The sequence below is a fragment of the Juglans regia genome, chromosome 15 (assembly GCF_001411555.2).
Source record: "Juglans regia cultivar Chandler chromosome 15, Walnut 2.0, whole genome shotgun sequence".
NCBI lineage: Eukaryota > Viridiplantae > Streptophyta > Magnoliopsida > Fagales > Juglandaceae > Juglans > Juglans regia.
Window position 1 is genome coordinate 601942 of NC_049915.1, and position 13706 is coordinate 615647.

Genomic DNA, 13706 nt, shown 5'->3' on the forward strand with positions numbered 1-13706 from the left:
TTCGAATTTGGTTTGACATTAGCTGTTAGCGAGTAATCTACCTTTTGCTATTATTTAATATTTTATTATTATTTTATTATTACTATTTATAAATCATCTAACATCATCTCACTATCTGATGGTAGCCTAAAACTATCTATCCTTAGTATTATTCCTAGATAAAAGATATTTATAATTGTAAATTGTGCGATCGTCGCATAATTACTTTGTAAAAAATAAATAAAATATAAAATCTACATAAAAAAGTTAATTTTTTAATAGTAAATTCCATTCTTTTTCAAAGCGATTATATAACGTTTACATACTTTACGATTATACACGTAGAATTATTCTTATTCTTAGGCTAAAAGAATTAATTATAAATTTTTTATTTTTTATTTTTCATTTTTCAATTTCCTTAACTTGTGAGTATATAGCCAGAGCAAAAGAGTTGATATTTTCACAATATTATCTTATAATCTGAGCTTTGTCAAGATGGTCGGCTAATTACAATATGGGATTAATGCAAGAACTCGCAAGCGCTCCCTCGAGTTGAATGTCTACTACATTATAATATATGTTCTTTTAGGTAATTAATTTTTTCTACATATGAAACACTTTCATTGGACAAACTTATTAGTAGGCTTTATAGTCCAATGGGACTCTCTAGTCTCTCCTCTTTGAAAGGGAAGGATGTCATCCCTGACGGGGCTTCTCCTGTTTGTGGATGATCAAGTCACTTTTCACATTTTGAGGAAATAAACTTCCACTTTTGACAGACTTCTGCTTTTGGTAATATAATGGTCATCCCAGGAACTTGAAAGCCATTCGAAATTTAGTAAATCAATTGCAAAATTTTATCTTCCCACCTTTTTTTTAACGTTTATAATGTCAGTCTCCATATCATCAGAAGAGTATAGACCAAACGAGTTTCCAATTCAATGAGCATCTATATCTCATCCACAAAGCACCAAACTTCTTAAGTCTACAATAGGGTTTAAGAATGCTACACTTTTTTATGTCCAAGATAAGGTCTCAAAATAAGGAGAACAAATAACTACATAATATCTGCTAGGAAAAACACACTGCCAAGTAAGTTTGGGAAATGCAATGAATTTTGAGAATCCGCCAACTCGTGCCATAGAATCCAACATCAGCAATCCGGCAGTCTCATCACAACTTCAGATGGTGGTCGTAGGGTGCATACCATTTCTTTTGTCTTGCCAAAATATACTTGATCCAGGGAATTCCTCAGCTTACTCTCCATCTCCTCTATCATCCTTCCCATATTACAAAGATGGCCTTCTGCAACTGAGAGTTTCATATCCATCTAAAAGGGATAGGAAGAAAATAATGAATTCCTGTCCTAAATAAACATACCCTGAGGTAAAGAAAAGCTTGCTTGTCTATTTGCACACATAAGGATAAAAAATAACTATGATCCAATTGATTATGCTAAGACTCTTTTATGTTTTTGGATAACACGGTAAAAGAAAGAAAGGTAAAAGAAAAAAAGCAATGCCCTTCCTCCTTAGGAGTCTTTAGACCTCATTTTCTATGTTTTTAATTTTTTTTCTTGTTGTATTACCAAGAACCTAGTGGAGGGTCAAGGCATATTCAGGGGAACGTACCATGAGCTGTGGTTTCTGTATTTATCAACTTCCTCTTAGTATAATTTTCTCAATTTATATGTTGGGCTCTCTTTGGTCCCCACACCTTTTCGCTCTTGGACTGTGGGTTGAGCGCGCGCCCCTTGGGGTAATTGTTGGAGGGATTCCTCTTGAGAGACAGATCTACTAAACTTTAGTCTTCTCAATGACGAAACCTTCTACTTAGGAAACGATAGGTTCACCATCAAACAGGAAAGCTAATACTAGTATGGGAAAGTATATCAATGTCCAGACAACAGAGCTTCCGGACAACCATTTCACTGTCAACTTCTTTACTTGATTTGGAGTTTTTGGAGTTCATATTTGATTTGGATCTCATGGATCTCTCTCTTGTTGGGGATGAGTTCACGTGGTTCAATAGTCGGGTTTGGTCGAGGCTGGAAAGACCCTTTGAAGAAGATGAGATTTATAAAGTCATTAGTGGTATGGCCAAAAACAAAGCACTGGTTCCTAATGGCTTTTCGATGGGATTTTTTCACGCTTGTTGGGACATTGTGAAATGCGATGTTATGCAGGTGCTCCTTGAATTCCACTCCTTTAAGAAATTTGAGAAATGCCTCAATGCGACGCTCATTGCTCTCATACCGAAGAAACGTGGGGCAACAAAAATTGAAGATTTCCAACCTGTAAGTCTCGTGAGTGGGGCATACAAGATTATTTCGAAAGTTCTTACTAATCGGTTAAGCTTGGTCATGGAAAAAATTATTTCTAAGCCTCAAAATGCGTTTGTTCGGAGGAGGCAAATTCTTGATTCAATTCTTATAGCCAATGAGTGCTTGGATATTAGGTTGAAGGAAGGAGTTCGAGGTATTCTGTGCAAGCTTGACATGAAAAAGGCATATGAACATGTGAACTGAGAATTTCTTTTCTACTTGTTCGGGAGGTGTGGCTTTGGAGATAGGTGGATCTCATGGATTCAACATTGTGTTACTATCACTCGCTTCTTGGTACTAGTTAATGGTACCCCTGCTGACTTTTTTAACAGTTCCCGTAATTTGAGGCAAGGGGATCCATTGTCTCCTTTTCTATTTGTTATTGTCATGGAGGCACTTGGTCGGATGGTGAAGGCTACTAAACAGATCTCCTTTTCGCAGATGATACTCCTATTTTGTGACGTTGATCGTGGCCAGATTCAAGTCTTAAGGGCACTCTTGTTATGTTTTGAAGCCGTGTTGGGTCTTAAGGTGAATCTTGGTAAGTCCGAGATGGTTTCGGTGGGGCCTGTGCCTAGCATCACCAAGATGGTTTCAGTGGGGCCTGTGCCTAGCATCACCATCTTGGCGAGTCTCCTGGGTTGTAAAGTGTCTTCTTTGCCTATGAAATATTTGGGACTTCTGTTGGGAGCAGCATTTAAGGCTAGAGCTATTTGGGATGGGGTTATAGAGAAAGTTGAGAAAATGTAGGCTGGCTGGAAACGGATGTATTTATTGAGAGGAGGTAGACTCACATTAATAATGAGTACTTTATCTAATCTATTTCCTTTGCTTGCAGGGGTGGCTAATAGGATTGAGAAGCTATTTAGGGCTTCTTTGTGGGGGAGGAAGCAAATTCTCATCTTGTTAATTGGAATAAAATTTGCTCTCCTATCTCGAATGGTGGCTTGGGGGTGCGCAATTTGAGGACATTCAATAAAACTCTATTGGGGAAATGGTTGTCGACATATCACTTGGAGGGGGATGCACTTTGGAAGGAAGTTATTGATCTCCGACATGGAAGTGCTTTTTTTTTTTTTTTGGGGGGGGGGGGGGGGGGTTATGGTGTGGGCTTATAGAAGTTTTTTAGGAGGGGCTTATAGAAGTTTTTTAGGAGGGGCTGGCAGAGTTTTGAAACTCAAATCTGTTTTGTGGCAGGCGAGGGTTCCATAATCAGGTTTTGGCATGATGTTTGGTGTGGTGATAGCGCTCTTGATAGGGTTTTTCCAGCTCTCTATCGCATCGCAGTTAACATGGATGCTTCTGTGGTGGATCTGATTGCATTTTCTCATGGTTCTCGCCAGTGGAATGTTCTCTTTAATAGGGATCTTCATGATTGAGAATTGAGTACTGTTTCAGAATTCTTCAGCTTGATATATTCCATGGGAGGTATAACAACACAGGGGGACAGAATGCAGTGGAGGCCTAATGATAGCAAGAAATTTACAGTGAGGTCGTATTAAAAATTATTGGCACCACAAGGTAATTTTCCTTTTCCATGGAAGAGTATTTGGAGGTCACACTGCCTTCCAAAGTAGCTTTTTTCGTATGGACTGCTTCTCTTGGGCATATTTTGACCACGGAAAATTTAAGGAAGAGGGGGCTCATTGTGATGGATTGGTGTTATTTGTGCAAAACACATGACGAATCAATGGATAATTTATTATTGCATTGTGAAGTGACAAGAGTGATATGTGATGAGATACTTAGAAGAGTTGGTTTAGCTTGGGTAATGCCATCGAGGTTAGTGGATTTACTAGCTTGTTGGAAAGGAATTCAAGGCTGTTCCCAAGTGGCGGCGGCGTGGAAGATGATTCTGTTGTGCATTATGTGGTGTACTTGGTTGGAAAGGAATGCACGGTCCTTCGACGATAGGGAACATACAACGGCGGAGCTTCAGAACTTTTTTTTACACACTTTATTACTTTGGTTTTCAGCTATTGTGCTTTATGGAAACAATGTTCACAATTTTCTGGTTTTAATTTCTGGCTCCTAGAATGTATTTAGGTATTCTCTTGTATACTTCATGTGTACACGGGCTTTGCCTATTTCATTCATATCAATAAAATCTATCTCTTACTTATTAAAAAAAAAACTTCTTTACTTGATCCCTCTCTTTGGGCTAGGAAGATTCAGAATAGAATCTTCCCCAACACTGAATCTGATCCAACTCGTCCAGCCTTTTACCATCTGAAGAGGAGTACTTCCTAGGAGGGAGATGATGTCAATCTCCATACTGAAACCTCTCACAGGTTATGAGCAAATGGAATAAAAAATGATCCTGACTAAATTCACTGTCCATTCTTCGCAAATTCACTCACCCAATAGGCACAAAGGTACAAGTCTCCTACATTTGGCTTTGGCAGATTTTCAGAGAAATATTCCAACAAGTAAACTCTGGGGCAAAGATTAAACTCCTCGGTCCAGAATAGAATGAAATACCTGTCGCCTAATTGATCCAGACAAGCTAAATGTGCCTGACAACTCGTTATCCGTAGTCAAAGATAGCATCACGGTACTGGTTAAGCAGTAATGAGCAACTCCTTCCTCCTCTGGCCCCACCTAGAACAAAATGAGGTTTAGCGCACATCAAGGAAGGAATGACAGAAAAATACACAGAGAAGAGTGAAAGCAGACAGAGGGTTACAAGGACATCCTACATGGACATCATCCCCACATCCACACTATGCAGTCGATGGAAAATGAACTTTACCTCGATGACATGTATAGCATCCCATGCTCCCTCCTGCAGGTAACCCCTTCGACCCTGCCCTGTCTTTGAGCCATCTTCATCCACGAAAATGCAAATCAGTGAAACATAAAAAGCCTACTGACGGTCAGTTCAGGTACAAAGATTACCTTTCTTTATTAGGAAGCATGCTACAAAACCTTCATTGTCATCTTCCCACATATAAACTGATGAAAAGCCACCTTCATAGTACCTAACAAATTACATGTTAATTAAACTAATAATTTTTTTAGACAGGATAAGTCATTGAAGAAGAAATTTTACACATGAGATCCGTTAAACAAAGAAGAAACTCAAGGACGAGGCAAGTAAAGGACCTCACTGGTCACGATAAATTGCAAAGATGTCGTTCGCCTCAACTTCAAGTTTCCTCAACACTATTGATGGGAGTGCTCCATCCTTCAATGGTGGATGGTATTTATTTGACCAAGGCGATCTAGATGGGAATAAAGTAACACAAAACAAAATGAATCCCTACTTTTCAAAGAAGTAGCGAATGCATATAGTTAAGTATAATAAGTGCATCCACGCAAATAATTTCTATGCACATAAATTTTTGGGAGTTTTCATAACCGCCAAAAAAGGTGCTCATGTAGGAAAAAAAGGTATGGTAGTGACAATTGCTTTAGACTAGACGTCGATAATGTGCTTCTCTCTGTTAAAACCATGCAGAAAAGAGTTGCAGCAAAAAGGTCCTCAGAGCTTCAATGATCTGTGAACTAAATATAGAGACTACAAATTAAGGGCAGATCTCTTTTACATCTACAACAGCACACAAGCAGAATCACTACTGAACGCAGATTCAGATGACTACTAATCTACCATGCTACAACCTAGAACAAAACTTATGAAAGCACAAATAGGTAAGCATATACCTGTAAGAGTCGGCATCTCTGTTGTATTCACACAAAATAAACTCCTTCCCACAATCAACGTCGAATAAAACCTGTAAATTCAGTCCAAAAAAGTTTTATTTTTCAAATGAAGCAGTAGGTTAGGAAATACTCATCTTAAGAAAGTCAATACATTATCCATCCACATAAAACTCACTCAAATACAGTCTACTCTAAGTTAAAAGTAAAAAACTACCCAATCATGGAAAAGAATAAAACACAAGCGCCCAAAAGAACATGCCTTATTTACTCTATACAATATAAATAAGAAAGTTGATCTAAATTTCCATGGTCTAATCTAAGTTAGAAGTATCTTTTAAGGGATAGGTTACTTGAAATCCAGCAATTGAAGGGATGGCCGATGCTATGATCAACAACAGTTAATAATTACCATACGGTAAAACTTGATGATCAACAGAGTTAAAAGTTAAAACCTACAACTTGTAGTTGGTTAAACCCCAAAAATTTGCATGACTAGGTTAAATTATTTTACCTTTCCAAACTGAGGGGAGAATGAAACACAATAATTTTTTTTTGATCGATAGAGAATGAAACACAAAATAATAGGAGTGCAATTAATTATTTCAGAAAAATAAATTGTTTCCATTTTTAAAAAGGCATAAAGGTTTGGTACTGTTTACAAAACAACTTTCAAAACCTCCTAATAACATTTTTCCCCGAAAATGCCAGAGAAGTAGATTGCAGAGCATTAACTTGAACAATTTGTATGTCGGGTCATAAGAAATGACTGTCAAGCTGAAAATAGAACATTCTCAAAAAACCCAACAGTCTTCGTTTTTACTTATCTATTATGTCATATTTTCAGAATCAAAGATTTCAAAAAGTTCGAAACCAAACTGGCAGTTGCTAAGTAATGTGGAGCCAATTGGAGCGCAAGTACATATAACAACATCCAATTTTCTTCTCCACTCCTCCAATATCTCAGCAACCAAACACGAAGTAATTAAAAAAAAAAGTAAAAAATTACACCAAACTCTAACTTGTATTAGAGAGAGAGAGAGAGAGAGTTTGTGAACCTGGAGGGGCTGATCGACTTGAGAGAGAAGATCGGAGGAGTGGTTGGGCAAGAGGCTGAGGAGCGCCGAGAGAGCCGCGTCGGTGTGCTTCGGAGGTATTCTTCTCATCAATCCCATCGCCGCCTCCATTTTCTCTCCCGCTTTGGCCTTTTTTCCCGGCTACTTGTTATTAAAATAAGAGAAGAAACCGACGACGATCCCAAGCAATTTAGATAAATCCATATGTATAATATTATTTTTATTTTAAAATTTTAAAAAATTAAATTATTTATTATATTTTATATAATAATTTAAAAAAATTATAATAATTATATAATAAAAAATGAAATGAAATAGTTTAATTCGATGTAACTAAATTAATTTTAAATATAAAAAATAAATTTATAAAAAAAATAGAGAAAATAATTTTATTTTTTAAATTTAATTAACTAATTATTTTTATAAATATTTTCCGACTATGGACACAGTGCACGGTAAGACTAAATATGTAATTTCATTTAAAAAAATCTATTCATCTTTTCTTTAGAATTAAATAATATATTTATAAATAAAATATAATAAATAATCTCTAATAATTTAATATCGCATCATAAAATAAAAATAAAAACTCACTTCTTTAATATCAATCATTAAAAATAATTCTGTCCACGTCTTTTCCCGCGGATTTGGCGGGCTCTGTGTTTGCCGTTTCAACAGGCAGAATATAAGAAGATCTAAGCCGTCCATTGGCAAAATTCCTTAAGATCCGCATTGATTTTAATCCAACGACATATAACGTCCTAGCGTTTTGCAACTTCCTCCGAAAAAAAAAAAAACTGGAACGAGAACCAAAAGCTTGTTTGGGCGTTGAAACTTCAGTACAGCATAGGTTAACAATTTAACACCAACGAAGGAAACCAGATCATCGGTGTTGGATTTCTTCTCGTAAAAGACCATAAAAAGTAAGGTTTTTTATTGGTTTCTACGGTAACAGTTTTTGGTTGTATGGAATGCCGTTTGTAAGATACTCTGAGTATGGCTAAGAAGGGGAGGGAGGAAGTGGAGAGCATTTGGTAGATTTTTTCTCATTTTGTTTGGTTTTCTGAAAGATTTTATTTATTACAATCAAAATGCTTGCGTTTTCAGTAAAAGAAAGAACATCTTCGGTTTTGTTTCCTGTTTTTGGAAATTTATATAAATATATATATATATTTTTTTTTCTTGGTGATTTATCCATTTGTTGGAAGAGCTTGAATTTAGCTGCTGTAGATGTTCTGTGCGACACATACACCTTTACTCTAGTTAATTGTTTTTTGGTTCCTATATTCGAGTCCTTTTCTTTTGATGTCTGTTCTATGAAATAAGAAAGCTGGTATATTATTTCAGACTGGGTTTTTTTAAAGTTCTTATAGCACGCAGTAATGTAGATTTATAGTAATTTTACTGTGCTATGAGAGGGCAGGGGATTAGAGAGGGTGGAGTTTTTTTTCTTTTTCTTTTTTCTTTTTAAAAAATAATAAATTAATGCAGTGTTGTTAGTCTCTCTCTGCAAATTGATTGCGTGATCTCTTTTCTTGGTACTAGAGAGTGAGAAGAGGATTTCAGCATATAAGCTCGATGGATTTCGGCAATGGTTCTGCATCAAATGAGCGTCGGAAGGTTCACAAGTCTGCCTTAGATAGTGCAGATCGGCTATCTGTTCCTTTGTTGAAGACTTCTCCCAAGTCTCCAATGTCCCCAAAGTCACCAATGTCCCCAAAGTCACCGAGGTCTCCGAGGTTGCATGGAAAACATAGCCCATTCAAGCATGATAGGTCTTCACATTCTCCAAAAGACGGGCGTCCTAAAAAAGGTAAAATGTACCTTTTTGTTATATTGATACCGGATCAATGTGTTAATTTTTCGTTTGCATCATTTATTGGCTGAAAAAATCTGAGCCTGAGAACTCTGGTTTTGAAATGTTAGAACAGATAGCCCGGAAGTCATGGTGCTAAAAAAGGATATCTTGGAGAGCATTTCTCTCTTGGTAGCTTAGGTTGGCCTCATTGGCATATTTGTATGTTTGGACTACTATTCTGATGACATAGAGATGCATAAAAATGAAGTATTGGGCATCTAATGTCCTTCATTGCATTATATATTTGCAATTAAAATATAAATGACACGGGCTTGCTATCTGTAATTTTCAGATTATTTCCTAATGAACTACTTTCATGATGCAGGTGGTTATGGGGGAAAAGGTACCTGGGGAGGGTTACTTGATACAGATGGTACCTATTTTCTTGACCCTAATGACCCAAACTATGATAGCAGTGAGGTAGGCAGTTACTTTATGTGTCTATGTCTCACCTTTGCAGAATTGTAAAACATTACCAAGAGATGAAAAGTCAGTAAGATTGCTTGTTTTTATGCTTGAATTGCTCATTGCAGTTACTAACTTCTGAAAAAATATAATTCTTTGTAGGAATGCGAACCTTTAGATGCAGGAAAGTCGACAGGGGATTTTGAGGAGTACAAAAAGAAGGCTATCATAATAGTGGAGGAATACTTTGTCACTGATGATGTTGCCTCAACTTCGAATGAATTGAGAGAACTTGGAAACCCTCGCTATAGCTTCTATTTTGTCAAAAAACTTGTGTCGATGGCTATGGACAGGCATGACAAAGAAAAAGAAATGGCTGCTGCTCTGTTATCTTCGCTATATGCCGATGTGGTTGACCCCCCACAAGTTTACAAAGGCTTCAGTAAATTGGTAAAATCTGCGGATGACTTGATTGTGGATATACCAGACACAGTTGATGTTCTTGCTTTGTTCATTGCTCGAGCTGTGGTTGATGACATACTTCCTCCTGCATTTCTGACTAAAGAAATGGCTTCATTACCTAAGGATTCAAAAGGGGTTGAAGTCTTAAAAAGGTGTGAGAAGGGATATTTAGCAGCCCCTCTTCATGCAGATTTGATTGAGAGGCGGTGGGGAGGTAGCATGAATAAAACAGCTGAGAATGTGAAGGCTAGGATTATAAATTTGTTGATGGAGTATGTAAATAGTAGTGATATGAAAGAGGCTTGCAGATGCATCAACGATTTGAAAGTTCCATTCTTCCATCATGAAATAGTTAAAAGGGTTCTTATAATGGCAATGGAGAGACAGCAAGCTGAAGGACAGCTACTGGATTTGCTGAAGGAAGCTGTGGAAGAAGGTTTAATCAACTCAAGTCAAATATCAAAAGGCTTTGGTCGGATGATTGACACAGTCGATGACTTATCACTTGATATACCTAATGCGAGGGGAATATTGCAGTCACTGATCTCCAAGGCAGCATCAGAGGGATGGCTGTGTGCTTCATCTTTGAAGTCACTTAAACTGGAGCCAGGAAAGCAAGCATTAGATGTTGGCTCTGCCAAAATATTCAAGATGAAGGCTCAATCTACTATTCAAGAATACTTCTTGTCTGGTGATATATCAGAGGTAAGTAGTTTTCTAGAATCGGAAGACAAGACTTGTTCAGCAGAATTGAATGCTCTCTTTGTTAAGAAACTGATAACTCTAGCAATGGACCGGAAGAGTAGGGAGAAGGAAATGGCTTCTGTGTTGCTGTCATCTCTGTATTTCCCTGCTGAGGATGTTGTAAATGGGTTCACAATGTTGATAGAATCTGCCGATGACACTGCTCTGGATAACCCAGTTGTTGTTGAGGACCTTGCAATGTTTTTAGCTAGAGCAGAAGTGGATGAAGTCCTGGCTCCACAACACTTGGAAGAGATTGGAACCCAGTGTGTAGGGCCGGACTCAATTGGGAGCAAAGTACTTCAAATGGCAAGGTCATTGCTAAAGGCTCGACTTTCAGGGGAGCGGATCCTAAGGTGTTGGGGTGGTGGGGGAAGCAGCAGGCCTGGGTGGGCAGTCGAGGATGTCAAGGACAAGATTGGAAAGCTGCTAGAGGAGTTTGAGTCTGGAGGGGACATTAGAGAGGCTTGTTGCTGCATAAAGGAGTTAGGCATGCCATTTTTTCACCATGAGATTGTCAAGAAAGCTTTGGTGACAATCATGGAGAAGAAGAACGAAAAATTGTGGAGTTTACTCGAGGAGTGTTTTGGCTCTGGACTCATAACCATGAACCAGATGACTGAGGGTTTTGGGAGGGTTTTTGAATCACTCGATGACTTGGCTCTGGATGTTCCTGATGCAAAGAAACAGTTCACAAATTATGTTGAAAGAGCAAAGATTGCTGGGTGGTTGGATTCATCATCTTATTTCGGCAAATCAGAGCATGCAACAAGCACACACTAATAATACTGAGGGTAGACTTCTCTCTATGTTGTCCCACATGCAGACACACGCTTTGACACACAAATCTGCACATCCCGGCACACACACACATCCACTTAGTTCACATATCTTTCTTTGCTGACATGTTGCTTCTAATCAGTAAGCAAGCTGGAATGGTTTGCTTCCTATTGCCTTTTTAGTAATCTAGTTTTTCTTCAGCAATCATATTAAAAATCCTCCAAAGTTGAACACTCATACCTACTTTTATTCTAGCCTTCTGAAGCAAAGAGGTGGATGTGGCATGGATGTTTTTCTGAAGCAATGGCGAGGATATGGAGCCAATTTAATGGAGTTTCTTCCTTTCTAGTATCTGGTAGTTTTTATCAGGAAACGAATAGCCCGAAATTACATGTACAAACATCTGGTAGTTTGATTGAATTATTCATGTACGCAGACAGCCGATGAGATTTATATGGGAAAACTAGATAGTTTTACATCTTTGTATTGCATGAATGTAGAGGCTGAAATTCTGGGATGTATTTTTTTTTCTTGCAATTCATGTATATTGAATGGTAGATTTAGCAGCAGTGTCTGTTTCCATTGCTCTACTCAAGATTCAACAACCTCTGGCATAGCATGATGCCAATGACCAAGCAACTCAAGTGTTGAATCTTCAAGGCATTACAATTTACATTCGTTAACAGTTTGAGGATAAATGTGGGTTTCGTTCTTGTTTTAATGCATGAAAAACAGGAAAAATAAAAGAACAAAAGATGTTCTCTAATGTCCTTAAGTATGCCTCGTTGCGATATACAGATACAATGATTATGGGCGAAAAATCCTATTTATAAGTCGACGTGAAAAATCCTAAGAATGACGGGATTCTATCCTCTAACAAAAAGGGCTCAGCTAAAGCTATGATATTAGGGCTAAATTACTTAATAATTTTCCTCAACCTCCTATAAGAAGTGCCTACTCCTCTAATATTCTAAAAAATAATAGGACTGATCATAATTTAAATTTGGAAGGACGAATTACCACTCTGGTAGAGCCTCTTTTCTGGCCTGTTTTTCTGGGGTTGTTGGAGCCCTCAGAGTCTGTGTAGTATTCCTTGCGCATATCATCATTGATTTTGTCTCTCTCACTCTCGTGATCAGAATGGGAAAATAGTATCTCATCCGTTCTTTCCTCTTCATATGCAACCATAAACGTCTCATTAACACTGACTGCTAAGGATCTTGTCTTTTTCTTCTTCGATTTCCTCTTTAGGCTTATCAGAGGATTCTCCCATTCTTCGCCCGACTCAGTTACTTTGCTCACAACTGGATTAATGGCTTCTGTGCTAACCTCTTGTGGGTCTGGTAGGGGATAGGTAAATTTAACGATTTGCAGGCTCTCTTGCTCAATCAAAACTTTCCCTATGTCCTCAACAACTTACTCTTCTATTGATTGTGTGGAGGGGGCAGGAAACTTCTCTGGTAGATCATCATTCAACTGGACCACAACACTGGTGTTATCCTGACCTTGATCTGTAGCTACAGTGTGCCTTGTTGTTCCACTAAACTCCTGGTTACAATTTTGATTGTCTAAAAGAATCAAATTGATTTAAAAAATAATAAATGGGGAGTTATTTAAAAAATGGAACATGATTAAAATTTTATTTATCATGAAAACTTATTTTAGTATCTAAATTTAAATATATAATATATTTATATTAATTAATAGAAATAATCAAACTTCTAAAAAATACCCGAGTGATGCTCCAAAATTAGGGCTGCAAACGGGCCGGTCCGGTCCGGTCCGGTCCGGTCCGGCGATGGACCGAAAATTTTCGGTCCATTATTTTTCCGGACCGGACCGGACCGAACACCCAAAGGGACCGGACCGAACCGATAGCTATCGGTCCGGTCCGGTCCGGTCCGGTCCAGTCGGTCCGCCCTCTTTTTTTTTTTTTTTTAATAATTAATAAAAAAATTTATTTAAAATACTAAATTAAACTAAGTGACTTATTAATGTGGATTATGTAACAAACTCAATAAAAAAATATTTTATATGGTCAATGATAATAAATTAGATGAAAATTATATTATTAATTTATATAATTACTATATAATTAACTAATTGATATTATATATTTATTAATTCATAGAATATTAACAAGTGTTAATAGTATATTTAAAATTTTATATTGTTAATAGTGATAGGTTAAATGAAGATATATATAAAATATTGTTAATTTATAGAATATTAACAAGTATTAATAATATATTTAAAAATTTATATTGTTAATTGTACAATTATTATATATAAAATATATATAAAAAATATATATTTTTTTTAATTTTTCATTCGGTCCGGTCCGGTCCGGTCCGGTCCGAAAAAACTGTGGACCGTGGACCGGACCGAATGATTTCGGTCCTCTAAAATATGGACCGGA

At 37.2% G+C, this 13706-nt stretch overlaps 2 protein-coding genes across 3 annotated transcripts; one reads left to right on the forward strand and one right to left on the reverse strand.

Annotated features, from left to right (window-relative positions):
* Positions 1–896: 896 nt before the first annotated feature.
* LOC109000397 (probable F-actin-capping protein subunit beta) lies at positions 897–7198 on the reverse strand. The gene is made up of 7 exons (XM_018977255.2): positions 7021–7198; positions 5966–6036; positions 5413–5526; positions 5201–5283; positions 5055–5128; positions 4784–4903; positions 897–1309 (listed from the first exon to the last, which is right to left on the reverse strand). The coding sequence occupies exons 1-7, from the start codon at positions 7147–7149 to the stop codon at positions 1133–1135; spliced, it is 768 nt and encodes a 255-aa protein (XP_018832800.2). The 5' UTR covers positions 7150–7198; the 3' UTR covers positions 897–1132.
* Positions 7199–7837: 639 nt separating this feature from the next.
* Positions 7838–11875, forward strand: LOC109000398 (MA3 DOMAIN-CONTAINING TRANSLATION REGULATORY FACTOR 2). 2 transcript variants are annotated; one of them, XM_018977256.2, is made up of 5 exons: positions 7838–7961; positions 8584–8851; positions 9222–9316; positions 9464–11301; positions 11543–11875. In XM_018977256.2, exons 2-4 carry the CDS (start codon positions 8617–8619, stop codon positions 11288–11290), a joined length of 2157 nt encoding a protein of 718 aa, XP_018832801.1. In that variant the 5' UTR covers positions 7838–7961; positions 8584–8616; the 3' UTR covers positions 11291–11301; positions 11543–11875. The 2 variants fall into 2 exon arrangements, with proteins under 2 accessions (XP_018832801.1, XP_035541804.1); XM_035685911.1 differs by lacking the exon at positions 7838–7961 and adding an exon at positions 8012–8072.
* The last annotated feature ends 1831 nt before the right edge of the window (positions 11876–13706 follow it).

What these genes read in the sequence shown, in the direction of transcription:
- LOC109000397 (XM_018977255.2), bottom strand. Translation starts at nt 7,149, where the DNA reads ATGGAGGCGGCGATGGGATTGATGAGAAGAATACCTCCGAAGCACACC. An exon ending in AAGTCGATCAGCCCCTCCAG is followed by an intron (nt 6,037 to 7,020) that starts GTTCACAAACTC and finishes CTGAATTTACAG; the next exon opens with GTTTTATTCGACGTTGATTG. An exon ending in ATGCTATACATGTCATCGAG is followed by an intron (nt 4,904 to 5,054) that starts GTAAAGTTCATT and finishes ATTTTGTTCTAG; the next exon opens with GTGGGGCCAGAGGAGGAAGG.
- LOC109000398 (XM_018977256.2), top strand. Translation starts at nt 8,617, where the DNA reads ATGGATTTCGGCAATGGTTCTGCATCAAATGAGCGTCGGAAGGTTCAC. An exon ending in AGACGGGCGTCCTAAAAAAG is followed by an intron (nt 8,852 to 9,221) that starts GTAAAATGTACC and finishes TTCATGATGCAG; the next exon opens with GTGGTTATGGGGGAAAAGGT. An exon ending in CAAACTATGATAGCAGTGAG is followed by an intron (nt 9,317 to 9,463) that starts GTAGGCAGTTAC and finishes AATTCTTTGTAG; the next exon opens with GAATGCGAACCTTTAGATGC.